We start from the raw sequence: 27056 nt of genomic DNA, 5'->3' as shown, positions 1-27056 counted from the left end.
TGACTCTTGTGAAGCCGTGAGCCTTTTACGCAGCACTAATTTAAGATAGCAAACACTGAAATAACCTATCAGAAGAATAAATTATTTCGGTAAATACCACACAGCTCGTATCGTGATCCACATAGAACAACTTTCAGACAAAGAGGTGAAAATTGATTATGGCTAATCAGATTTTGGATTATCTCTTTAGATAACCACAGTACCTCGGTACAGGAGAGTATTGCCCTCTCCCGGACGAGCTCGTAACTCTCTCGAATCCTGCTGGAAACTGACCTGTTTGAATCGTTCCGCGCTCCTAAATAGGCGATCGCGGGCAACTGTACCGCGGCAAAGCGCGGGCACGAGAAAGAGCCAACACACTAATCGTTTCAGAGATAAGTTACGGCTCAATTTCCTATATTAAGATGAGGCAAGAAGACTGTAGACCAGTGTGTGGTGTTTTGTACAATACTACTATTCTAACAACATACTCTGCTTTTGTGTTGATTGATTTTTGTGTTCCTAATATGTTTTCCTTTCTCACCACTTTTCCGAACTAAACGAAACTCGTAGACAGGAGCCTCATGCATTGCTCCTGAAAATAGAATGACATGTTGTATCAAAAAAGACGTAAATAACTATAAACTGGCCATACAAATGTTTAACACAATAAACTATTAAGGAATTGATTACGCATTCACACAACATTCTATATGGTATCAGACTTTGTAGGTAGAACATAAGGATGAATACTGTCGTGGTAACTAAATATTAAATAGCAGACAAAATACATTCGCATGCATTCAAATGTAGGGAAATGGGAACCACGCAAATTTCTGACGAATGTAGTCGCAAATAAATGTCAGCGTAACAGACAGCAAGAGAGCTAAAGATTTCGATAACCGAAAACCGGTAAACAGAATAAAACAAATACAAGCAGAACATTTACAAATTGTAATTTTCGGCGTCGGGTATTAAATTTCTTCCCTATGTAGCGATAGAATAATCTGTTGTCATGGGAAGAATTATAATTTTGGTCCATTCAACATTATTTGCAAGTATCTCTGTATGATAGTTACGCATTACATCACCTTTACAAGGCACTGACGAATTCAATAACTACGTTATCAGTACTTGAAATCAGCTTGAAGCAAACAATAAAGTTCATAAATACACAAACTTTCATATTTTTCACAAAAGCTGTTTAGCTAAAAAATTGATTAACTATGTTCCTACTGAAATTTTTGTCTGCTTATGTATATCCAGTGTCTGACAGGTAGCAAAGGAACATTCGAAAGTTAATTAAAACTATATTTTTCTGTCAAGATTTTTTTATTGAGAAGACGAGCTTTATTACGACACGTTTTTATAGATGTCTTAACTGAGTATATGTTTCTTCCTCCCTTCCCTTTTTGTTGCATGGTTTCAGTACTTCCATGAGCCACTGTGTATGTCCCATCGTAGCGTGGCTCTTTCTTCGAAGTTACAGTGACTGACAAAAGCAATCGTTATAAAACTTAGGATTTTATTTTTAAACCTAAGTAAAAGTGACACTGAACATGGAAGATTGTCGCGTGATTGGAATGGGTAATGATTGTTTTAATAGAGCGTAAAGAGAATGTGCAGAACCTAAGAGTACATTAAACTCTTTTGTTTGTTGACAAATACAGAAAGTATTAAAGCTGTTTAAATTGATAATATGTGTAATCTCTAACGACAGCCAATACAAATATCGTGACAGCTTCATTAAGTGTCATGAATTAAAAGAATTTATGTATCTCTGAAGTAAAATGGTTCAAATGGCTCTGAGCACTATGGGACTTAACATCTGAGGTCATCAGTCCCCTAGAACTTAGAACTACTTAAACCTAACTAACCTAAGGACATCACACACATCCATGCCCGTGGCAGGATTCGAACCTGCGACCGTAGCTGTCGCGCGGTTCCAGACTGAAGCGCCTAGAACCGCTCGGCCACAACGGCCGGCTATCTCTAAGGTAAATGTTTCTCATTTACAGACTGGAATGTAATATGTAGCTAAGTGTGTACATTGCTTCCCTTCTCCTTTTCGCAGCGTCATGTACTGAATTTTGTGGAATGCGAGAGAACGAGGCATGAGCCTCCCACAACGCATTTTATCTCGCAATTCAGCAATCAGCTGCAGGATATCAACACCGAGGTAATCGTACAATGAAAGTAATAGAGAAATTACAACACCACTTTTATTGACATTCTCCATGAAATAACAAAACATTTTAAGCACAACCTGGTGTAAAGCAAACGAGCTCTACACTGCAAATATAATACTGCGTGTAAATAATATATAATGGGGAACGAGTTAATGAGGAGAGATGACAATTTAATGTCTCGTCGACAGGGAAGTCTTTAGAGATGGATCACAACGCAAGTTAGATACAAAAAAGTTGAAGAATGTTGGCCCTGGCGTATATAATGGTGCCAACCTGACATTTGCATGAAGTGATTCAGTTAAACTTTGGTAAACAGTCTATATGGATGAATAAGATTGTTAGAGCCCGACGCCGTTTATTCGGTATGGGAAATGGGCGCATGCTGTGGAATGCTGAGTGCTACTGGCGAATGAGGACTCAGGGACGGCCGACCTGCTGCTGCGCCGGAGCCGCGGACTTGCGCTGCGGCTCTGGCTGCGGTCGCCCGATGTGCTTCTGGATCTGATCCCTGCGACAACACATGAAAAAAGTGAAATTAAAACATTAAACTCATAGGCGTTCACAACAGATTTCTTTTATATGCGAAACCTTCTTCCCTTCACCTAGTGCCAAAAGCCTGAACAAGAAACCTAAATACAGTTAAGCAGGCACATATATCGTTTACTCTCAAACAGGTTAACTATTAATATCACAAAAATCTGTTATATTCTCAAAGAGTTAATAATGCTTGTATATCTCATTCATTCATTTATTCAGCGTGATCCGTAGACTCCATTAAGAAGGGAAAGCTTCAGGGATGTGGAATGAATAAAGGTATACCCTAACATAAGACAAATACATCGTAGAAACAATCTGTATTCTGTATTAACAATAAACCATCATTATGCAGTGCTGCTTAACGCTGTTCACACTTATTCCACCTAAATTTAATCTAGTAAATTAGTAAGCCAGCCCCTACAACTTATCTTAGAAGCTAGATTAAGAAAAGGCAAAACTACATTTCTAGCATTTGTAGACTTAGAGAAAGCTTTTGACAGTGTTGACTGGAATACCCTCTTTCAAATTCTGAAGGTGGCAGTGGTAAAATACTGGGAGCGAAAGGCTATTTACAATTTGTACAGAAACCAGATGGCAGTTATAAGAGTCGAGGGACATGAAAGGGAAGCAGTGGTTGGGAACGGAGTGAGACAGGGTTGTAGCCTCTCCCCGATGTTATTCAATCTGTATATTGAGCAAGCAATAAAGGAAACAAAAGAAGAATTCGGAGTCGGTATTAAAATCCATGGAAAAGAAATAAATACTTTAAGGTTCGCCGATGACGTTGTAATTCTGTCAGAGACAGCAAAGGACTTGGAAGAGCAGTTGAACGGAATAGAGAGTGTCTTGAAAGGAGGATAGAAGATGAACATCAACAAAAGCAAAATGAGGATAATGGAATGTAGTCGAATTAAGTCGGGTGATGCTGAGGGAATTAGATTAGGAAAAGAGACACTTAAAGTAGTAAAGGAGTTTTGATATTTGGGGAGCAAAATAACTGATGATGGTCGAAGTAGAGAGGATATAAAATGCAGACTGGCAATGGCAAGGAAAGCACTTCTGAAGAAGAGAAATTTGTTAACATCGAGTATAGATTTAAGTGTCAGGAAGTCGTTTCTGAAAGTATTTGTATGGAATGTAGCCATGTATGGAAGTGAAACATGGACGATAAATAGTTTGGACAAGAAGAGAATAGAAGCTTTCGAAATGTGGTGCTACAGAAGAATGCTGAAGATTAGATGGGTAGATCACATAACTAATGAGGAGGTATTGAATAGAATTGGGGAGAAGAGGAGTTCGTGGCACAACTTGACAAGAAGAAGGGACCGGTTGGTAGGACGTGTTCTGAGGCATCAAGGGATCACAAATTTAGCATTGGAGGGCAGCGTGGAGGGTAAAAATCGTAGAGGGCTACCAAGAGATGAATACACTAAGCAGATTCAGAAGGCTGTAGGCTGCAGTACGTACTGGGAGATGAAGCAGCTTGCACAGGATAGAGTAGCATGGAGAACTGCATCAAACCAGTGTCAGGACTGAAGACCACAACAACAACAACAACAACAACAACAGTAAGACAGCTGCCATTTTGAGAAAATACATCCACAACTAATGGTATAATTTTTCGTGATGAACGAAATCATTTCAGTTGTAATTGATAAAGCCTTTATTTGCATAAAATCGTACACACGGGCCAGGTTTTAGGATGTGAATCCCATCTTCAGGTGCTATAAAAACAGGGGAAACTAAGACGGATACCATATAAAATTAATTAAAGTTAAAAGAGTTCATTCAAATGTGAACATTAGGTCATGCCCTGGTTGCGTATGAGAAAATCGTGTCAATCATGTAAAAAATCCAGCAAATTTATCAAGTAGCATGCGAGACCCCGTGCGTGTGAGACATGAGGAGACCAGAGTCAAGCAGTACCACATCGGGTAAACGGGGCCTAATCGGGAAAACAGGAGTGAATCAATAAATAAACCTCCCAAACGAATGTAACGTACGAATCAACTGCGAACGGCTAGACATGTGGCATGGGCTTAAGGGAGGTAGGACGTCAAACGGGCCGACTTGGAGCAGGAGAGGCACCACAGAACATTTTAGTTTCCACTGTCTATACTTTTACAAATAAATTCATAAAACTTTGTCAGCATGGCCAGGAAGGATTCAGAATTCACCCCCATAGCAGTGGAAGTTCTAAAACATAACGACATAATTTTTTTTTACATGTGAAATTTCATCATTTTTTCACTTTGTTGCTATAGGTACACTTTTCTTCATAAGAAAGAGAGATTCTTCGATGAATTTTGCACAGCATACAAACCACACTCAAAGGTGTATGAAACTCTACAATTTTCCAAATCTATTAAAACCTGTGGTAAAAATTGAGGTAATTAACTAAAAAATTTGTGTATTTTCTAAACATGAAGTTCAAAAAGTAAGAAAAAGTTTTTTCATAAATTAAATAAATTCTAGATTTTCATACACCTGTGAGTATGGTATGTATGCTGTGCAAAATTCATCGAAGAATCTCTCTAACATATGAAGAAAAGTGTACCTATAGCAACAAATGCAGCCATTAGTAAGTGAAAAAAATGATGAAATTTCGCACGTAAAAAAATTTATTTTGTTATGTTTTCGAACTTCCACTGCAATGAGTGTGAGTCGTGAATCCTTCCTGAAGATGCTGACGAAGTTTTATGAATTTATTTGTAGAAGTATAGACACTGGAAATTAAAATGTCCTGTGATGCCTCTCCTCCTCCAAGTCGACCCGTTTGACGTCGTACCCCCCTTAAGTAAAATGAAGGCATAAATGCCGTAGGATGCCAATTTTTGAACTTCTAAAGTAGTTTACTAAACAAGTTGCAAGCCCGCCACAAGTCGTGGACGCCCAGCAAGGCTGGTCAACTAACTGCTGTGTGAACCGCAATGAGACGCTTCAGTTCACATACACCTCATACAATGGCCACCGCCAGAGCTAATTCCGAGGGCGGGAGGGACAACTGATGAAATCATAGGAAACAACACGGCTGCCTGATGTTCACATTTGCATGGACCCTTTTAATATTAATTAATTTTATTTAGTGTCCCGCTTAGATTCCCTTGCTTATTTGTAGCACCTGAAGATGGGGTTTACAACCTGAAACCCGGGTCGTATGTATGATTTTATCCAAATATAGGATTTATCAATTACAGCTGGAGAGGATTTATTCATAATTACTTTGATAAAAGCTGCTGCCTGCTCAATTTTACTATATAGCCGCTGTTTATCTGCTATTAGTAGCATGATATTTACTTGATTACAGTGTTATTTTTCAAATAAAATACTTTGTTTCATCTACAGATACTAAGACCTGTCTATAGTACATATCGGCTTTATAACAAACGTTGCTACTTGCCATGTACCTAAGAGAACTTTTCAATTCCTGAATGTAGGTATCCGGCTAATTTGTGGAAAAGAATGGCTAATGACGTATTTTTTCAACTTTCTTCCGAAATGGTATGGATTTCCAACGTCTTGCTTTACGTTAGACGGAAGCGTGTTGATTATTTTATCACTAGATTAAATAAATCTATTCTGAACCGTGGACAAGAAGACAAAGCCTGCATCAAAATTATTTTTTACTTTTGCGTTGTAACTGTGTATATCATAGTTCAGATGAAACTGAGGAACTCTTGACTAATTTATCCATGTGTTGACTCCATTTTAACTTGTTATCCAGCTGGACCCCAAGGATTTTTTCACACTCTGGTCATTCAGTGTATAGCCATTAATGTCTTCTTCCGTTGCTTAAAGGTCCTTATTGCTTGTTTGAAATTGCACAATACAAGTCTTTGTGAGATTAAGACATACTATTAGCTGTGAAAAAGATATAGGTTTGTTCAGTTATCCTTTGAGCTGTGTCTCTTAGGTTTGAATTTGTATCCTCGATTCGTATGCTTGTGTCATCATAGTTTTTAACTGACCTTTAATGTCCGCAGAAGATCATTTATGTAGGTTAGAAAGAAGAGTGGGCCCAGTACCGATACCTATGGCACTGCACATGTTACGTTTTCCCGTTATGTGGTTATTTCAGGCCTAAGAAACAGCTTGTTAAAGAGACTCTCTGCTTCCTGTTATGGGATAAGTTTCGATCTGTGCAGGAGTGATGCCATTAATGCCATAACAGTTTAGTTTTCTAAGTAGGATTTTGTGATCCAGACAGTCCATGACTTGGGCAAGGCTGCAGAATTACCAACAAATACACAAGGGGATGTCATAATTGAAAGAGAAAACTGAAAAGCTGAAAAGTATACAAGAATAGAAGAAAAATCGTTCCAGTAAACAGGGGTCCGAAAACAAGCAGTTTGGAAGGTAATTTCGAATGTGTGGTTAGGAGACGCAGCTCAGTTAGAAGGAAATAGTTAGAAAGTTAATACAACTCTGTCCCCATCTAATTGCCCTCAGAATTTATCTATTGTCCATGGCTGGGGAATGTGATATATGCACGATGGCGTATCGCTCATGTAAGACGACATCTAACGTCAATATCGTCCAAGATAGATGGGTGAAGCAGCAACTATCTTGGACCATTGTACAATGTGCAATGATTTTAATGCAGCTGCAAACAAAATAGGAAGGACGAGTTTCAATGTGTAATGACCGTGCAACATACATGTCATTAGAGACAGATTAAGAGCTGATATGCACAAGGAAGAGCGAGGAGAATCAACCACTGCATGTCTGAGTAAACGTTTCTTGCGTTTGGTGGAAAAGCCTACCGGAGATTTGAATTCTCTACAACATTAATTGTTTCAGACAACAAAAATTAATTTAAAATTATTTTAGAAATAAGCTACTTCGTTAAGACATGAGATACAAAATTATTTTTCGTGGAGACTTTATATGTTTGTCTGATGTTGCGCCTTTCCAGCAAAGTTAAAAACGTTAATACGGAAACTAAATAACTTAGTACGTGTCAATATAAGTTCCAAGTCGATCAACTGCCTGGTAGCGTTCTCAGCAGGACTGTGTGTTATAAGTTTACATGCAAACGTATACACGTTTATGCAATAGGTAACAAGAGTGGATGTACATATCTCAACAAGATTTGTGGAACTAAAAATGCAACAGTTTCTCTTCACGCATTTTTCTGTCTTACAAGAGTCCATTGTTCGATTGCGAGTTTTATTTCATGCACTGAAACATGCAAACACATGCACGTTAATGTAACAGCTAACAACAGTAGATGAATCTCAACAAGATTAATGAAATTGGAAACGCAACAGCCTTTCTGAATGAAGCAGTTTCTCTTCATGTAGGATGCAAGGCAGAAAGGAAGGAAGAAAGGATGGAATGAAACTATGATTTAGCATGCTTAACTTTTGCGAAATATGTCTCGAAAAAGTAAAACTGGAATTTAATGTTCCGTCTACGATGTGGTCAGTAGAGACAGGTGACAGGCTCAGGTTGGCCAAAGATCATGATTTAGGAAGGTTACATACTGGATGGATGCATAAATATGGACTGTAATGACACTGATTCCTGCAATGAACCGTCGAGCGATTTTCTGCACTATAGCTGTTACAATTAGACAAGATGTAACCCACAGCAGCTAACTGGCTGTGGCAGTACTCAGCAGTGGCACGTGAAATCCCAATCTCTGCACGACCTCAAGGGTGGGGTACATGCAACCTGGTCGCAAGAGAATGCGCCAATGTCGAGCAACAACTAGATATGATGACATCCCAGTCGTATGACTCGACCAACTCTTCCAGTCACCATAGTGACCGAGGGCTCTCGTTCCAACATAGGAGCTATCTATAATGCAGTTACTCGTCACTATACTGTCCCAGTCCAAACTTAATATGGTTTCTGTGCAATGGTTGGTGGTAAGCGGATAAAGCATTCTACTTCCAAAGCTGTGCTGACACTCAACATACAATGATCCATGGTGCCTCGTCTGAGTGGAAAATAATGGATTGAAAATATTAGAATTCACAGTTGAAAGTGTTATAATGGTACACAAAATCTTTGTCCGCAAACAGTGACAACTAGCAACGAGTATCGAAAGCAACTGAAAAGATATAGTGACCATTACATTTAATGCTGGAACTATTACTCCTGCGTCTCATAAGGCAACAGGGCGTACATGAGCCCCTATGAGACATGAATACAGAAGGACTGACTTAGTGCCTTTGTTAGGGCTGCAACACAACGCAACATCTCTCTTTTGTCGTACTCAAGTAAATTCACTCAATGTACTATATAGCAGTGTAAACAAACTGTCGGAAGGTGCGAGTATTACAGAGTAGACCTAATAAGTTTATTTCAGCAATGTATAAAGCATGCATATAATGGCGCCGTGTTTGGTTCATTTGTGGAACTTTCCACTAACTGAAAATTGGCTTTGACCTCATACCCAGTGCACGACCTCTGACGGCAATTTGATAATGGCATTTCTCGTCATAAAATGGAGAGTATGACAGGATACTAACGTAGACCGAACATATTAATCTCCCTACACATATCAGTTGATAATTGAATAAATTCCTCCTAGCTGATAGAGCTCATAATGTTGTTCCTAATGAGGAAGCAATATCAGCGTCTAGAATACTTTAAGGACATATGATAAGACTTACTGTTCACTATAGGATTACTGGAGCAGATAGAGAAAATTGAGAGATTAATTGTGCCATTGGTCACTGGTTTGGTCAGTGCGTGCGTATCACACAAATGCTCAGAAAAACCACTGGGAGACATTATTAGAAAAGCGATGTGCATTGCCTACAGCTTAACTCCAAAATCCCAAAAGTGCATATTTTCAATACCACTCTCTCCAACCCATATTTCACGTATTGATCTCGAGGTTGAAATTGCAGACATTCCGGTATGTACGAAAGTATGTCGACGATCTTTCTTCGCGCTTACTTTTCGTAAATACTACAGGAAAATTATTCTGTTATATTTGAGTAGCAGTAAGTGCCCCACGCCAACACCGGAATACAGATATCTATGTATATGAAGAAATTTAGATAACTGTTGCAGCGAAGTGATGCTAATGTAGAATGAGGAAAGTGACGCTTACCAGTTAAGTTTCCAAAATGGCTGTCGCTCCTCTGGCCATGCGCCAACTCGAGACGCTATCAGATCGTCGGGCGATTGAGCTTTTCCGGGAGCTTCACCAACACGGTTGCCGATGCCGTCGTCAGAGGCCGCCGGCTGGGGTGGCCAGCCGTTCCCTGCGTAGAACGACTGGTACTGCGACATTGTCACTCCCACCAGCGTCAGCAATAGCACCGCTTTCAGTTTCAACTGCGAAAAATCAGAGACATATGAAACAGGTCTAGCAAGACCCAACAGTACAGTTCGCTCACATTGCTGTAAAAGTCACTATTCCATTTACAGTGGAGACAAATCAATAAACATGCCATCCAACCTTGACAATCTTTGACATTTTTCTCTCAACTGATCCGCTTTCTAAGGGGTCTTCATATATGGGGGGAAGAGAGAGAGAGAGAGAGAGAGAGAGAGAGAGAGGTGGGGGGGGGGGGGGTGAGAGGCAGGGCGAGAGAGACGGGAGAGGGGGTAGTGGGGAGAGAGTTCTTGCATTGTATGCTAGGAAAATCACTTTTACTCTACCATATGATTACCACTGACCATTAGAATGAAGATCATCTTATTTTCCCACATTTAAACGTCATAATTTTTCGGCAGAGAGCACAACTGTACTGTTGTGCCGATCAACACACAGTCCTCTATTAGGCGCCAATACCTAGATTTAAGTTCTGGTTAACGAAAGCAAGCAAGAATCTGTAGACGGTACAGCGTAATTACTCTACGCTTTAGTTAGACTTTGTAGTGAACAGGTGAGTGAAATCAGTCGTAATTAGTACTGGACAATATTGGATCGATGATTTGTGTTGGTATATGTGCCTATTGGTTACATAGTTCACTTACGGTAACAATCTGCAGAAGATGCTTCAGTTGATGGGGGACGATTAGAGAATTTGCAATAGAGGATGAGGGAGGTAAGACCCACATTTGATGACTATTGTTTGTGAATTGGTCCTAAAGCAATCGATGTAGTCTAGCAAACCGAATTCTGAAAACCGTTTCGGTTGTCATTTTCATGACCACTATAGGCAAATGTGGTTCTTAATTTACTTTTTGAAACCGCTTTATGTTGCAGGTCATCAGTAGATAGAGACTAGTCACCTGAATCACATTAGGCGGGATTTACATCGATCCGCTTCACAGACGAAAGCCATTTCTTTTCTTCATATTGCATGGGTTTTCAACACGGCCTGACCAGATTGGGACCTAGACACGTTATAATCCAACCAAAATAATGAAAGCTTCTGATATCAAGTTTAAGATTTAGTAGTTCAAGGTGCTGACTGTGCAATACACTCACCTGTGATATAGTAACTGCAAACAGACATAGGGAGGAAATCATAAACAATAATGTTTGAGGATTACTACAATACCGACTGTAGGAATCAGTTTTCGAGATAGCACTGCTAGACTAAACAGATCACTTGTAACATATAGAACACTACTCCACCCGAAGATGCGAGAAGGCAAAAAGATCTCCACGCATAACCGTGTCACACATGATAAACGATCCAAGCATGGACGGCCGTACGTCCCTTCCTTGGACACTACAAGACTTCCAGTATTCTCTCTGAGAACAACGGATAGAGACATAAGTGGAGTTGGTTCATATCCGATGTCCGATGTCAATCCTGTACCGCTGTTTGGGGCGTTCATGGTCGACTTGTTTATCGGTTTCCTCATTTTCCTTCTTTTAAATACACTCTGATTGCGGCGATGTTGACTAATTTCATTCCATGACTACATAATATTAGTAATGATAGATTTCTCAGTAATAAGGCACTGACAGTCACGATTTTGCTTGCAAACAAACGACGTGTTTAGGGTTATGTTCCGCTTTGTGTCTGAAATAATACATGATCTTATAACCTTAAATTAAACAACTTTCTTAATTTGTGGAGTCGTTTCAAAGTTGTTTGGTGTAGAATTATGAATAAGGACTAAGACAACTGAGAAAAACCTTTGGATAATAGTATAGGCAAAACAACGGGCCTCCTCTCCCCCCCTTCCTGTACCACACAAAGTCATACACACACACACACACACACACACACACACACACACACACACACAAAATGGCTCTGAGCACTATGGGACTTAACATCTGTGGTCATCAGTCCCCTAGAACTTAGAACTACTTAAACCTAACTAACCTAAGGACATCACACACATCCATGCCCGAGGCAGGATTCGAACCTGCGACCGTAGCAGTCGCGCGGCTCCGGACTGAGCCCCTAGAACCGCGAGACCACCGCGGCCGGCGACACACACACACACACACACACACAGAGCACATCTCCACTAATGGATATCATGCCCAATAGCAGCAAATTCGCCCCATCTACACCAAATACTCCACATTTCATAAGAGTGACTGGCATTTAACTATAGTCTCCCAGATATTCTTTAGACCTGTGTAGCACCGTTCTGAACACACTTTCTACCGAGCATTTCGGTAATTTCTATTTACCGAGGATGTTAAAAGAATCAAATAATCTACTCCGTCCGAACAGGCCTCGGAAAGCCCAACGGTACTGACTGGCCGCCGTGCCATCCTCAACCACTGGCGTCCTGGATGCCGATATGGAGGGGCATGTGGTCAGCATACCGCTCTCCCTGCCGTTGTCAGTTTTCGTGACCGGAGTCGCCACTTCTCCATCAAGAAGCTCCTCAATTTGACTCACAAGGGCTGAGTAGACCCCGCTTGCCAACAGTGCTCGAAAGACCGGACGGTCACCCATCCATGTGCTAGCCACGCCGAACAGCGATTAACTTCAGTGGTCTGACGGGAACCGGTATTACGACTTCAGCGAGGCCGTTGGCACAAATAATCTTCTACTAAGTAGTAGAGTAGCACTGCCGCTCTGGCCACCGTTCTGGCCACAGACAGGGTAACAGGGCGCGACCGACTGCCGTGCCATCCATCAATGAATGGCGTCATGTGGATACGGTATAGACGGATGGGAGTCACCACACCGCTCTCCCAGTTGCTGACGAGTTAGCAGACCTGGTCCAACTACTTCTCTGTCAAGTAATTATACAAATGGCACCCCTTCCCAGTCCTCCCACCAAGGAGAAGCGTCCGGCAGTACAAAGATTCGAACCTTGGTCCTCCGTATGGCTGTCATCAACGAACACCACTCAGCTACGGAGGCGGACCATTAATGATAAACAAGAAAATAACGTAAGAGTATTTCTACAGATGATATAAGACCATAAACATATAACATATAATTATCACATAAATTCTGTGTCACCAACTTGTTACGCACGAATGATTCAAGGCTGTGTATTTTGTCGTTAGAGTTTTTGTACCACAGTTTCATTAGCACCTATACATTGCAGTGTTTTGTAGACTGAAACTGGCTGCAGAGAACCGGGCTCGCTTTCAGGAAGCACGACTCCTTCTGGCTATCGCACACGAATGGCAAGGTGCTGCGTCATTTCTCGCCTGAGAGCACATCCTACTTCGCCTTCAATTACACGCCACAGCACTGTTGCGATGTTTATCGTATAGCTCCGCTAAATTTAACGTCAAGTACTCTTCTTCATCCATTTCTGGCGTCATTTAACATTTCCAGGTAATTATTAGCAATATTTATTAATCTCTTTTGTAATATTCGAGGTAATGAAGTTTCTAAGAAAGGCAATCTCAAAGTAACTGACTCCACTTACAAATCTGACGGCGAACTGAGAAACGAACGTACAGTGTCTGGTCATTGACTTGGAAGCTATCATCATGAAGTAAAATTCTCATTGGGAACTCATAAAAATAAAAACTATTTCTCGAGATTTAGTTCCGTAGCCCTCCTAATTGCTTAAAAGAAGATTTAGGGCTGTAAAATGTTTATTACAGTGTGCGATTAACCGATTTCGATTAACATGTAGTTTTCAACTGAGCAGTTTGTAATGTGTTGACGTATTGTTAATGGTCATGCGTATGGCAGACAATACGTAGTCTAAACCATATAAGTAATAATGCCTGCAAGCAGTCTCACAGGTGGCAGAATATTGTCTGCAAATGAACATTTGCGACAGTGCAGTTCGACTGTATTATGACCTTGGACGTTTAACTGGAGACAATAGACTGGTAGAGCCTGTACCATATAAGATCTAAGATAGCCATATACGACGCAGTAACATGCTACGACATACTCACTTCAAAATGGCATGTTAGCTCAAATCAGCAGATATCAAACTACAATAAGTATTTTATAAATAGATGCGGAGAACATCGTCTTTTCAGCATTCGCAGAAACCAATGTAGGGGTTTGACTCATTCTTACAAGAAACAGCACTCTAGGTAAATGATGGAATATCATATTTGTAACGAAGGTACGCTGAAACGACGAACTGCAAGTACTATTGGCACAGCACAAGATACCCCTATGACCTACAGAGATCAGCGATAACACTATAACGTCTCATAACAGAATTTTCCCATGAAATTGAAAATTTGATGTTGTTATTTTGTATTGTACTGTTTTGGTAGGTTGTTAGACAGCTGAAGAAAGGAAGCACTGACACTAAACGAAAGAAAGAATATGGCCTTGAAAATAAACATATTTTGTTAACAAATGTTTAAGTCTGCCTTGCGGTATTTCAGACCAAAACAATAATCATTGTGGAACTGTAATATTAGAAGGCACAGCTTGCTCTGTCTTTCTGCAGCAAACTATACACTCCTGGGAGTTTCGAAATGTCTTCTTGTACATATTTTTGCATCCCTTTGTTTGCACGGCGTACTGTACTCATACAGAAAGGGAACTACTTTCGTGTGTTTTAATCGGTACTGGTGCTGAGTCACTGTGATAATGTCCTACCATATGAAACACAAATTAAGCTACGTGTTGAACCATGATGCAAGCTTCAAATTTCAGCTCCTCTCATCTTCTTCTTCATCGTACACAGAGATTCTGTGGCTCGGTATGCAAACCGTCTATCCTTGACGGAAATCATAGATAATAACTTAGCCATAATTTGGGAATATTTCGAGAAAATTGTTTATTAAACGGTAGTGGTTCAGTTCCTGGATCCAACAACAATGACAAGCTATACCGACATGATGGACTGGCACTGAAACACAATTATCTTTCCAAAAGAAAACAGCTGTTCTTGATAACTAGTGATGTGTAAGCCCCAAACAGTTTTATTTGACACGAAAGTTCATTCCAGACACAGCACAACGCTTAGATAAGCAATTTCAGTATGTCACAGTAGCGGCTTAGACTGACATATATTTGATGCAGCGTCCACACCTCTAGCAACAAAGCTAAGGAAAAGATTGTATACCAGTGCTTACGGAGGTAACCTTGCCAATCTTTGCCTTGTATTCTTGCACACTTTTCCATCTACTACTGGACACTCTTAGTTATAAAATCGATTATTTAGCTGTTTATACAAGCAATACATAAAATGACACACGGTATTGTATCCTAAATTCAAAGACCATTGACGTCTCCAATCCATTTCCTATTAATGGGACAGTTTGGCAATTACTCCTCACAAAGTTGAATTTAGTTCTACGAAGTCCCATTGTAAAAATTAAATGAAAGAGATATACACTATCGACAGATCAGCAAACAACGCTCCACTCTAAAAGAATGCATTCAGAAGTATACAGTCTTGCGAATAAGACAGTCAGACGAAGGAAGTTAGTGGCTGCGGTTGCAGCGACTCACCATGGCAGTAGCACGCCGACACGCAGACTGTGCAGACAGGGCTATCCCCACTGCAGATATAGCGGCACGCGGTTGACGTCACGACCACTCTTCCCGGGACTGTTGCGGGCGTGTTCAGCAGAATCGAGATAGCTTACAACGCACACCCGATAATGTTACTCCCTCTGGCGGATGAGTCGTGAAATCATCAATTTATTTCCCGGATGTGGTTCCGTTTACCGTAAGTGGAAATCCTACAAACCCTTAACTCTATTATGATTCCATTGTTATATTTACTGCCTCTAGTTTCACAGGAACGTACAGTGGACAATGGAATTCGCATATAAAATGTATATTGTCCTGATCACGATCTGTAGGAAGTACTAGTATTCAACATGAAAGCCGGCCGGGGTGACCGAGCGGCTCTGGCGCTACAGTCTGGAACCGCGCGACCGCTACGGTCGCAGGTTCGAATCCTGCCTCGGGCATGGATGTGTGTGATGTCCTTAGGTTAGTTTGGTTTAAGTAGTTCTAAGTTCTAGGCGACTGATGACCTCAGAAGTTAAGTTCCATAGTGCTCAGAGCCATTTGAACCATTCAACCTGAAAAGATGTCAAAGTTTAATGTCCTGTAGACTCTGAGATTACAAGAGACTTGAGACCGAGTCGAACTGTGGTTTGAACACCGTTCTTCGGATTACGAGCCAAGTACCTTAAGTAGGAGGGCGTGCTGAAAAGTATTGCCTCGGAATTTTTGGGTAAAAACTATTAACATTCTGCATCATTATTCCTCATGCCTACATGTTTCTCAACATAGTCACCCTGGCGACGAACACATTTCTCCCAATGAGAGGCCAGTTTGTTGGTGCCGTCATCGTAGAATCTTTGATTTTTTTGACGGAGCCACAACCTCACTTACGGTTTCTCTGCTTCATTACTATCAAAGTGAAGTCCACGAAGGTGATTTGTAACTTTTGGAAACATATGAGTATCGGATGAGGCAGAGTCGTAGGCATGTAGGATGATCGCTGATAGTGAACTAAAGGGGTCGAATTGTTGCAGATGTCGCAGCGCTCGTCTGTGGTGAGGCATTCTCATGTTGAAGGAGCGGCTGCTCCATTTGCGAACTCTTCGAATTCGAAACACGATTAGAGCACGCTGTCTCTGACGCACTGACATTACGTTACACACCGTCCAGTTACGGGCTACAATTCGTAGTTCTCTAGCGGCAGAGTGTTGCAAACAGGCAGACGTGAGGAATAAAGATGTACAACGTTAATAACGTTTGATTTATTTAAAAATATTTAAGAGTTTTGATATAAAAAAATTCTGAGGCATCACTTTTCAGCATGCGCTCGTATTACACTTCCTTGACAGTTAGGTAGTATCATACCAATGATACACGACTTTCACAAGTTTATTATCAACATAACCAGTTTATTGATGGTTTCAGTGTCTATGTTTATATAATGCCTTGATAGGCTAAAATGACAATATAATGTTTGTCTCAATGTGCGGGAATCACGGTTAGTGCGAATGTAACGGTTGTGATTGCATGACATATGGAAGTCTGAATCGGTCGTGGAGGCGTTTTCAGATAGCCGAAGTGGTTAAGGCGATAAGCGGAAATTCCAGAAAACGAATTTATTTCGAAATGAAAACAATTTTAGATTAAGGCTACAATTCTTCTGTACCGCAACTCATTCATACCGGTACCGTGGCGGTGCAATGCTCTGTTTCCTCTTCATTCGACATGACTTACAAATATATTCTTATTTGGATATGAAATCACGAACTTTCTGCAGCAATCGGTTTCAAGATCATAAACGGATAAATTCTAAGTTCTAAATATTGTAATTAATCCGAAACTAGTAATCAGATTCAAAAGAGTGAAATGCCTTTAAATTCGTCTTCTTTAGAACTACAATACTAGCAGTGGAAAAGCCAAAGTTTAGTCCTACATCTCTGTAATTAAAACAGCTATGAAAAGAGACTGTACATTTATGGAGGACTATTTTGTAATTCGTTTGGGTGAAAACAGAATTTCGATATCTTAAACGGTTCATCAAATATCTGAGGTTAACAGTTTATCTGAATAATCCTATATATCATCCTCATCTGTATTTATACATCTGAAGTCACAGTGCACCGTATGATGAAGAGTGCATGGTACATAGTCTCAGTTTAAACCATGCCAAGGATTTCCCTAAATAGACGACGGTATAAGATTTGTAATACTTTTGTTGTTTCTGAAGAACTATAAAATAGTCACAAGAATATTAAAATATATTGTGGGGGATTCCACAGTATGCCTCACTGATCGTCTTCAGGCACAGAAAGAATAAATTTTAGAGGAAAGTTGGAATATAATGATCTAAAGTCCCATTGACGGCGAGGTTACTAGCGACGCAGCAGTAGTTACATTAGAACAGGATGTGACAGAAAATCGGTTGTAGCCTTCCTGAGGGAACCATTACTGTTAGGGGAACCGTGTTGACACTAATGGAGAATAGCCTGGCTCCTCTCAAATACAAGTTCAGTGTCTTGAGCACTTTTACACTTGGCTCATCATTCATGGGAAGGTATGAGCCAATTGGATAACAATGTGAATACCACTGTTGGTGTCGCTGACGGTCTTATTTGATAATACCAACAGTCTAGCTCTGTTAATTTACGAAGCACCATTATTTGAAAGTACAATGAAAATTTTCGATCCTTTTTTTGATGCACGACAGGCTCCTTTTTCACTGTCCTGACCATTAATGTGAAATGTCATCTACTGAAAACTGTTTCATTTGATCATTCGGTAACTGATCTATTAGTGATATTTTATTATAAAAATGCAGTGACCAGTCACTTTTTTTAATGCGTTTTATTTATGCCAATATGCATTTCGGGTTTGCACCCACCTTCAGCTGGCAAATTACATGTATCTTCAGTTTCTACAGTGGTAAAATATCGACAGTAGTTTGGATGCTGCAGCTGGCATTCTCCTCTCCTTGTTTTTTCTTGGCCTTTCTTATTTTTTGTAACAGCACAAACACTTTTTGTCACGTATTTTACACAGGCGCACTGCGTTATCCGCCATGTTGTCGACACGTTGTATTGTCCTGCTGGTGGATGCTATCATGCCGAAAGAAAAACAAACTGCATGTAGGGTCGGACAGGGTTTCCAGGCATAGATACATACTTGTGCTGATCCACTATGCCTTCCAGAATGCCGAGATCAACTAGGAAATTCCACGAAATCATTCCCCACACCATAACGCTCCTTCCTCCGGCCTGGACCTTTCCGGCGATTGTTTGCTTTGAAACGTTTCACGCCGAACACGCCAAAGTTCACATGTCATTTGAAAAGGCCACCTGTTGCCAGTCAGTGGACGTCCAGTTACGGTACTGGCGTGCAAATTCCAGCCTACGTCACCGATGAACAGCAGTCAGCATGGGTGCACGAACCAAACGCCTCCTGCGGAGACCCATACGCAGCAAAGTTCGCTGAACGGTCGTCGAGCAGATTCTGTTAGTAGTTCCTTGACTTATCTGGGTGGTCAGTTGCTCAACAGTTCCATGTCTATTCGTCCGTACACATCCCCGCTACCGGCTTTCAGCCCTGTCTCTATGCCTCGTGGTGCAAACACTTGCCTCGGCGACGGTTGTGGATAGCGCCATTTCGCCATGCACGGTATACTTCAACCACAACAGCATGCAAACAATTTATAAACTTAGAAAAACCCCTCCCGAACAGGCCATGAAAGCCCAACGGTACCGACCGGCCGCTGTGTCATCCGCAACCCACAGGCGTCACTGGATGCAGATATGGAGGGGCATGTGGTCAGCACACCGCTCTCCTGGCCGTATGTCAGTTTCCGAGACCGGCAATTTATAAACTTAGCCGTTCCGGAAATCTCCCTTGGCCCGAAAGCCAATGATCATGCCCTTTTGGACGTCAGATAAATCGCTCCGTTTTCGCATTACAACAGCGACAGCACTGTGTTCAGCGTCCTCCCCCTCCCCCCCCCCCCCCCGCCCCTTCCCTACCCATGCCAGCCGACGTGCTTTATATACCCTTCACTGCTAGTGCTGCTGCCTGCCGTCTGTGGTGGTTACTGCACGTTGACGTCGAACATACGTGGTGGTCACGTTAATGTGAATGTACCGTGTAATTGCACATAAAGAGAGTTACAACTCACTGCGCCACTAAGTACTTAGAATTTTTCGTATTCGTATGGAAGTTCGTGATGAGAACTGACCAAGAGTCCCTTTAGTGGCTCCATAACGTTATCAATCATTCGTTCTGGCTTATGAAACACATTTAAACAGAAAAAGTACAAATATCAACTCGCATACTGAAAGTAGCTGACTCATTGTGCAGGAATTGAGTAGCGCAACAGAGTAAGAGTGTCGAAGGGGCTTGGTCATCTAGATTTTTCGTCGTAAGCGTCTAGACAAATCGCTCAGTCAGCATCAAAAACATCGACATTAAAAAGATGTATCTTGAGACCAGATAGGTCATCACCAGTGAATAACAGTGGTTAACACACTAGACCCTCACTCGGGCGGACGACGGTTTATTCCCCATCCGGCCATCCAGATTTAAGCTTTTCGTAAATGCCGGGATGTGCCCGTGAAAAGGGCACAGCCGATATCCTTCACCATCCTTTCCTAATCCGAGCTTGTAATTCATTTCTAAATCCCCATTGTCGATGGGACGTTTACAGACTAATGTTCCTTCCTTTTCCAGTAAACCAATTGAACAAACTACTAGCATAAAGATGCTACTCGAACTCACCAAGATACCGAAACACATCTTTGGCGATGGAATATCGATATCGTAAGACCCTTCTCGATAGTGAATGGTTAAATCGCTAAATTCTTATATTCTAGGATGCTCTGATGAAATACGACAGCAAGATGCAGACTGTCATCGGATAATACTGTGCTATGGAATACATACTAATATCCTCGGCAATTAGTGTGCTGATCACGACGGGGTGGATAAACTCCTCTAGATTGACAACATCCAGAAAAGTATTCACTGGCTGCAGACAAATGGTTCCTTAGAAAAGACACACAGCACCTGAACAGAGTAGTTACGACCATATGTCGAGAAAGATCAGGAACTTCTGGGGGCCATACGACACTTTTAAATAGCACACCAAGTCACGAAATGCAACAAAGCATCCTCCTTATGAGTTATTTTATGGGTAAATTGGTAACGAACGTATAACACCAAAAGTATAAACTGAACATCGAGAAATACTACGATAGAATTCAGAAGTTTATTTTCTGGAGCTGAAGGCTCGACGGCAACAGTTGCATCAGTTCAGAAGTAGATACAATCAGAGTTTGATATTTGAAACGAAGGCTTTTACGACCGCGTCTTGAACCATAAAATTTCACTGTCAGGCGCAATAGTTCTACTAAATGACAAAAATATCTGGGAAGATAGTATTCTAAAGTCAGATAGCCAATGGTAAAAACATCCATAATACACACTAAATGAGCGAATATTATCCTTCTCCATGCCCCGTAATATGGCTCGTGGAGCATCAAGAAAGATGTGATCTCGGCTTCTGGCAAACCTAACACAAAAATTACTGTTAATACCAACTGCTAGAAAACAAAACATACCCTCCAGCGGACTACCGTATAGCAAGTCCGCCCGACTAGCCGCGCGGTCTTACGCGCTGCTTCCCGAGCGGGAAGACGTGCCGGTCCCCGGCACGAATCCGCCCGGCGGATTAGTGTCGCGGTCTGGTGTGCCGGCCAGCCTCTGGATGGTTTTTAAGGCAGTTTTCCATCTGCTTCGGGAATGCGGGCTGGTTCCCTGTATTCCCCCGCAGTTACACTATGTCTCCACGTACTCGTACACTGTAATTTCTCTACCACGCAAACATTTGGTATTACACTCTTCTGTTATGAGACGTTCCCGGCGGGAGTCCACTGGGGGCCCAATCGCACAATAACCCTAGGTTCGCTGTGAGGCGGCGGTGGGGTGAGCCGACTGCTGTGACCTGTTGTGGGGTTGTGAACCACTGAGGGCTACGGCGGGACGAAGCCTCTCCGTCTTTTCTAGGTCCCCGGTTCAAAACACACACACACACACACACACACACACACAGACCGTATAGCAAGATCTGCTACTACAGCAGGACTGTGTTAGGCCAATGTGGGGAGTGGACAAACTAGTCGAACTACTTGTAAAATAGAGGAAGAATGATTAAAATCCATTGTACCGTGGAAAACGATGTCATTAGAGATACAGCGCAAGTTCAGATTGGATAACGATATCGAGGGATGTCGACCATGTCCTTTTGAAAGGAACCTTCTGGGCATTCACCTTAAGTAACTTAAGGGAAACACAGGAAACCTATAGCTGACTAGCTGGAAAGGGATTCCATCACTCCTTCTCTTGAATGCTTGTCCAGTGTCTTAACTCCTGTACAGTTTCTCTCTAGTTGATTAGCTGGATTTGTAATCTACCTCTTTAGGAGACTACCAATAATTGGAGGAATAAACGCAGACCATAGTACAAGTAGCCATAAATATATTTAAGCAAAAGGGGTCTTACCTACATTTATAACCACTGCATGTCATTCTGCAAGTACCCGTAAACTGGCATAAATGGAACTCACTACACCCACATACATAAAAATCCAAATCCTACAAGAATTTTCGGAGTATTAAATTTCACGGGAGATATGGAAAAGATGTTAGATGAAGTACAAGATTGAAAAAACACCTGCTACTGTGCAGCCGTGAGCGATTATCAGCAGCTCCTAGAACTCATATAAGAACACGTTACGATATTACAATCATCTTCGACCATCTAAGCCACACTTTAGACAGGATAACCTACCGCACTAACCATATCACCCTATCAACTGCACACAGTTAGGTGACCAGGTTAGGAGCTACAACAGGAGAGCTGCAAGGCGAATACGAAATCTGCCTTACACAAGGGTTCATAGAAACTCATGTAAGTAATCCTTGTAAAATAGTACGAAATTTAGAGCGAATACGAGATGGTGTAGGTGTCAAAAGCTTCCACTTGCACCTAATGAGTAAAGTGGTTATCAGCAGCTTGTCATGACTTCAACAAGGCTGTGTAATAGTCATACACTTTCACTAGATAGGGCAAGACGTCATTACTTCATAGTGAGCAACGAGTATTTACAATGGACTAAGATCTGACACAATAAAACAAATTAAAATAATATTCCTGTGAAACGGGTATGTAATAGCTAGTATGACGACTTTTGGAGGACTGCTCTAAGCGGATCATCCAATCAGAAAGTAGTGTAATAACGCACTTGGAACACAGTGCGTTATTCATAGTAGGAAAATGTCTGTGGAATACTGTAACTGGGTAACCTTTTTTGATGCTAGTCAATTGTCAGGATGAGCATTACTGCAAAGGGCATTTGATTCTAAAGCATTATGTCAGGGTGAAAAACACTAAATAAATTACTTTTTCTCTCTTAACAACATGTGGGCAGGGTGGGTTATTCCTTGGCTCGGGTATGAGGTAGAATGAAACAGAATTTTTCCATAAGATAACTTTTATTGAAAGATTTGTACAATGGTTTCCTTACTGGATTGTTCTGGCTGGGAGAGCGGTAGCTGTGTCGTTTGCGAAGCCTTCTGCTGCGGAAGCGGCGGCGTCTGATTACACTTGGCAGTGTGTATCTCGTATCGCTGTTTCACCCAGTTGACTGGAGACACGCATCGTGAGGTGGCCCGTTTATTTATTGAGAACGAAGTCGTGAATCGGATGGTGATATCTCGGATGTGGCGTCCCAGTGTTTCTCTTCTCTATGGGCCGTGTGTGTCAGTGTTGTGCGTCGGCCAGCGGAGCGGTGCGGTGGGGGAAGGCCAGTGTACCGGACTCGAACAACGGACTCCAGCTTGCCAGTCTTTGGCTGTCAGATCTTCATCACCAGCTCACAGGTGACTGCTGATGTGAGGCCGTCTCCTTCCCGTCCTCACGAGTCACCCGGGTACGTAAAAATCAGTCTTCAAATACCTTCTAATTTCTGTCTTCTGGTGGCGAGGCTGCTGCTTGCTATTCCATTACAGCGGTGGACTTGGTGCTTCTGTGTACGATGTAGTCTCTCCTGCATGACGGTCTTCAGCACCGACTGAACTGTACTGGAACTGAACTCGAACCGAAACTGAACTGAAAACTACTGCCGGACCCACTGCGCCTCGCGTATTTATTTACTTCAGTTCACTGGAGGTGAACGACTTCGCGGTCATTGCCTCTTCTGTCACGTTGAAAAGCTTCTTGAAGAATCTTCTTAACGTCGGTCATTGGCTCTTGGAATGTGGGCGAGGTCCTTTGATCACATGTGACAATTGAGAAACACGTGAGCCGGTCGGGCGATGCCCTGACGGCTGAATCGACAGCTTCCACTTGTGTGGGGAGGACGATGGCTTCTCTTGAACGTGCTGACTTGCAAGCGCCGGCCGTTGCCACTGCTGCTATGCCCGCTGTTTGCCAGTGTGTAAACTAAACTAAGTTTTTCATTTATTTTCTAATTCCTACTTCACTTCAAATTGATTTCACTAATTTATTTACCTATCCTAAGTACCACTCAACAATACAGCTCATTATCAGATTTGTCAGAAAACATTATTCCAAGAGCATTGTCAAGATTGTGGGTCGTGAATCCTCCTACAACTTGAGCAGATGATTCGTCCACAGCTGAAGCCACATTCCTTTAATCATAGGTACACCTTCGCATATAGCAGACCCAGTTGTAGGGAAAATTCCAACCGTCACACACTGGGAGGCGCCAAGAGCCGTAGGGGGTCAGTTTAAGTTTTTGAAATTTTTGCTTGGCAAGCTCAGAGCAAAGCACGCTAGCTCGGAACCTGTGTGTCAGTCGGTATGTCAATATGGGCGTATCGCCCATCTAGGAGACAGCAAGGCACTAGTCGAGCGTTGCCACACAACCTCCGAGGGATGGAAGCAAATGAGCAAACATCGAAAGACATCGTAACAGGGCAGTATGAAGCAACGATCTGTAACTCAGAACACCAGAGCGCCACTGTAAAAGTCAAACGTTGCATCATGACCAGACATCGACAACCAAGAATAGAGGCAAGGAACACTGACGAGTGCAATAACCCAGGGCAAATTCTGACATCCACCTAAGGCCACAGTATCATAGACCCGAGCTCTGATGTTTACATAACCAGGCTTCCGGACCTCCCAGACACATTCAGTCATTCCATTGTTCTGCCCGGTCACCAAAACCAGAGAGAATAACGGCCTAATGAGTTGCAGTGAAATCACAAGAAGTTGGTCGATGATGGTCTGCCTGCTATCGACACTGCTCTGCCTGCTACATGCTTGCTACCACCGAGACGTACGGACACCTTTCACGTCCTACCACCGAGTCAAACCTAACATTTCCCTGAACTCCAAAAATGGTTGAAATGGCTCTGAGCACTATGGGACTTAACTTCTAAGGTCATCAGTCCCTTAGAACTTAGAACTACTTAAACCTAACTAACCTAATGACATCACACACATCCATGCCCGAGGCAGGATTCGAACCTGCGACAGTAGCGGTCGCGCGGTTCCAGACTGTAGCGCCTAGAACCGCTCGGCCACTCGGACTGCCTGAACTACAGGCAAGTCGAACCGGACACTTCCGCGTCCTACTGGCAAGTGCTTCTTTTGCGGCGCTCACTAAAGGTTCCAGTCGCCAATTGCAAAATTACAAACCATTGCGGCCCAATCATGAGGACTCTCTCCAGCAGAGACTACCGCCAAAAAAACGCGTATTTTTACTGCCTCTAATGACAACATGAGCCAGCCGGTGTGGCCGAGCGGTTCTAGGCGCTTCAGTCTGGAACCGCGCTGCTGCTACGGTCGCAGGTTCGAATCCTGCCTCGGGCATGGATGTGTGTGATGTCCAAGGTTAGTTAGATTTAAGTAGTTCTAAGTCTAGGGGGCTGATGACCTCAGATATTAAGTCCCATAGTGCTTAGAGCTATTTGAACCTTTTTTTTGTGGAAGTTGTCATTCCCTCACTGTCTGGGTGTGGCACTTTCAAGCAGCCCCCTGGCCATTCCGTTACATATGCTGCAGTTTGGTCATCCCGTGATGTTAGACCGGGGCCTGTCCTTCAGAACAACCGCCGTCTTGGGTCCCGCAGTCGGCTACACTCACTCAAGTGCATGCTCACCCGACCATGAGAGTGCTGACGTGTATAGCCGTCTTGAGGTGCGAAACGTCCGGTAATGGTCAACGCCTACTCATCTTCCTCGCTGCAGCTCACACGCCATTGAGACAACCGCCGCTCTCGGGCCTGCGGCACGCGCATCACTACTCGCTGATGAGACGTGACAGCAGTTCTTCCCTGCATTCCCATGATACCCACAAGCTGCACGACCCTACGAAGCGGCTGCATTACTCTGTATAATCATCATGACAATAAAATGTCATTCCACGCCGGCCGGTGTTGCCGTGCGGTTCTAGGGGCTTCAGTCTGGAACCGCGTGACTGCTACGGTAGCATCCTGTCTCGGGCATGGATGTGTGTGATGTCCTTAGGTTAGTTAGCTTTAAGTGGTTCTAAGTTCTAGGGGACTGATGACCATAGATGTTAAGTCCCATAGTCAGAGCCATTTGAACCATTTTTTTGTTATTCCACATATCACTGTGCTACTGACGCCTCCGGGTGTAGCACCCGACTACGCCCGTATCACCGCACAGCCCCCAGACCCGTAATGGCCTTGAACAACCCAGGTCGCTACTGAACTAACGACACTACAACCCAAGACGCATGCAGTGTAACAGGACTAGATAATTACATGAAAGGAAAGAGAATGTAGTTAAAGAATAGACGAGAAATATGCTACTGTGAGACAGAATTTGACGAAACACTGGAAGGCCTAAGTCTCCGGAAGACAGTTTCAAAGATGATAATTACTGACAGGTGTGAATATTACCGAATTATCAGTTAAATGCGTCATGATTACAAATAGTGAGACGAATTATTTACAGAACATTGGAAAAACTGGTACAAATCTGCCTTGGTGAAGATCTATATGGATTACTGAGAAACGTAGGAACCTGAGAGGCAATACCCAATGACATGTCATAGAGGAGAGACTGAAGAAAGACAAAACGTACATTTACTGCATTTGTAGATGTATTAGAAAGTTTGATAATGTTAACTTCAATACACTCTTTAAAATTCTGAAGGTAGCAGGAATAAAATAAAAAGAACTGAACGTCATCTACAACTTTTACGGGAACTAGAGTGCAATCACGAGTCAAAAGATAAGGAATGGTAGCAGTAGATGAGAAGAAAATGAGACAGGATGGTAGCCTGTAATGTAAAGCTGGCGCAAGCCTATGAATGGGCTGTTGGCCTGATTGCAGGTAAAGTTAAGCCGTTCTTCACCACGGCACTAGGAGGCAGTGGGTGGCGAGCTAGGCACCAGATATCTGGTACTAATTTAATAGCAATCTGAGTGGATCTTGGTGCGTCTGGAGGAACTGAAATGAAGATGAATCTCCCCCCTTATCCGGGATGGAACCCACACAGTATCTCAATGGCTGGAGTCCATTTCTTT

At 42.3% G+C, this 27056-nt stretch overlaps 1 protein-coding gene across 1 annotated transcript; it reads right to left on the bottom strand.

Moving 5' to 3' along the window:
• Window positions 1–2187: 2187 nt before the first annotated feature.
• On the bottom strand, window positions 2188–15594 carry LOC126470148 (uncharacterized). Its single transcript, XM_050097761.1, has 3 exons — window positions 15485–15594; window positions 9775–10001; window positions 2188–2676 (listed from the first exon to the last, which is right to left on the bottom strand). Exons 1-3 carry the CDS (start codon window positions 15485–15487, stop codon window positions 2586–2588), a joined length of 321 nt encoding a protein of 106 aa, XP_049953718.1. The 5' UTR covers window positions 15488–15594; the 3' UTR covers window positions 2188–2585.
• Window positions 15595–27056: the final 11462 nt, after the last annotated feature.

This window comes from Schistocerca serialis, chromosome 3, assembly GCF_023864345.2.
Source record: "Schistocerca serialis cubense isolate TAMUIC-IGC-003099 chromosome 3, iqSchSeri2.2, whole genome shotgun sequence".
Lineage (NCBI taxonomy): Eukaryota > Metazoa > Arthropoda > Insecta > Orthoptera > Acrididae > Schistocerca > Schistocerca serialis.
Note: the sequence above shows the minus strand (reverse complement) of the source record. Positions and strands in the feature narration are given on the sequence as shown.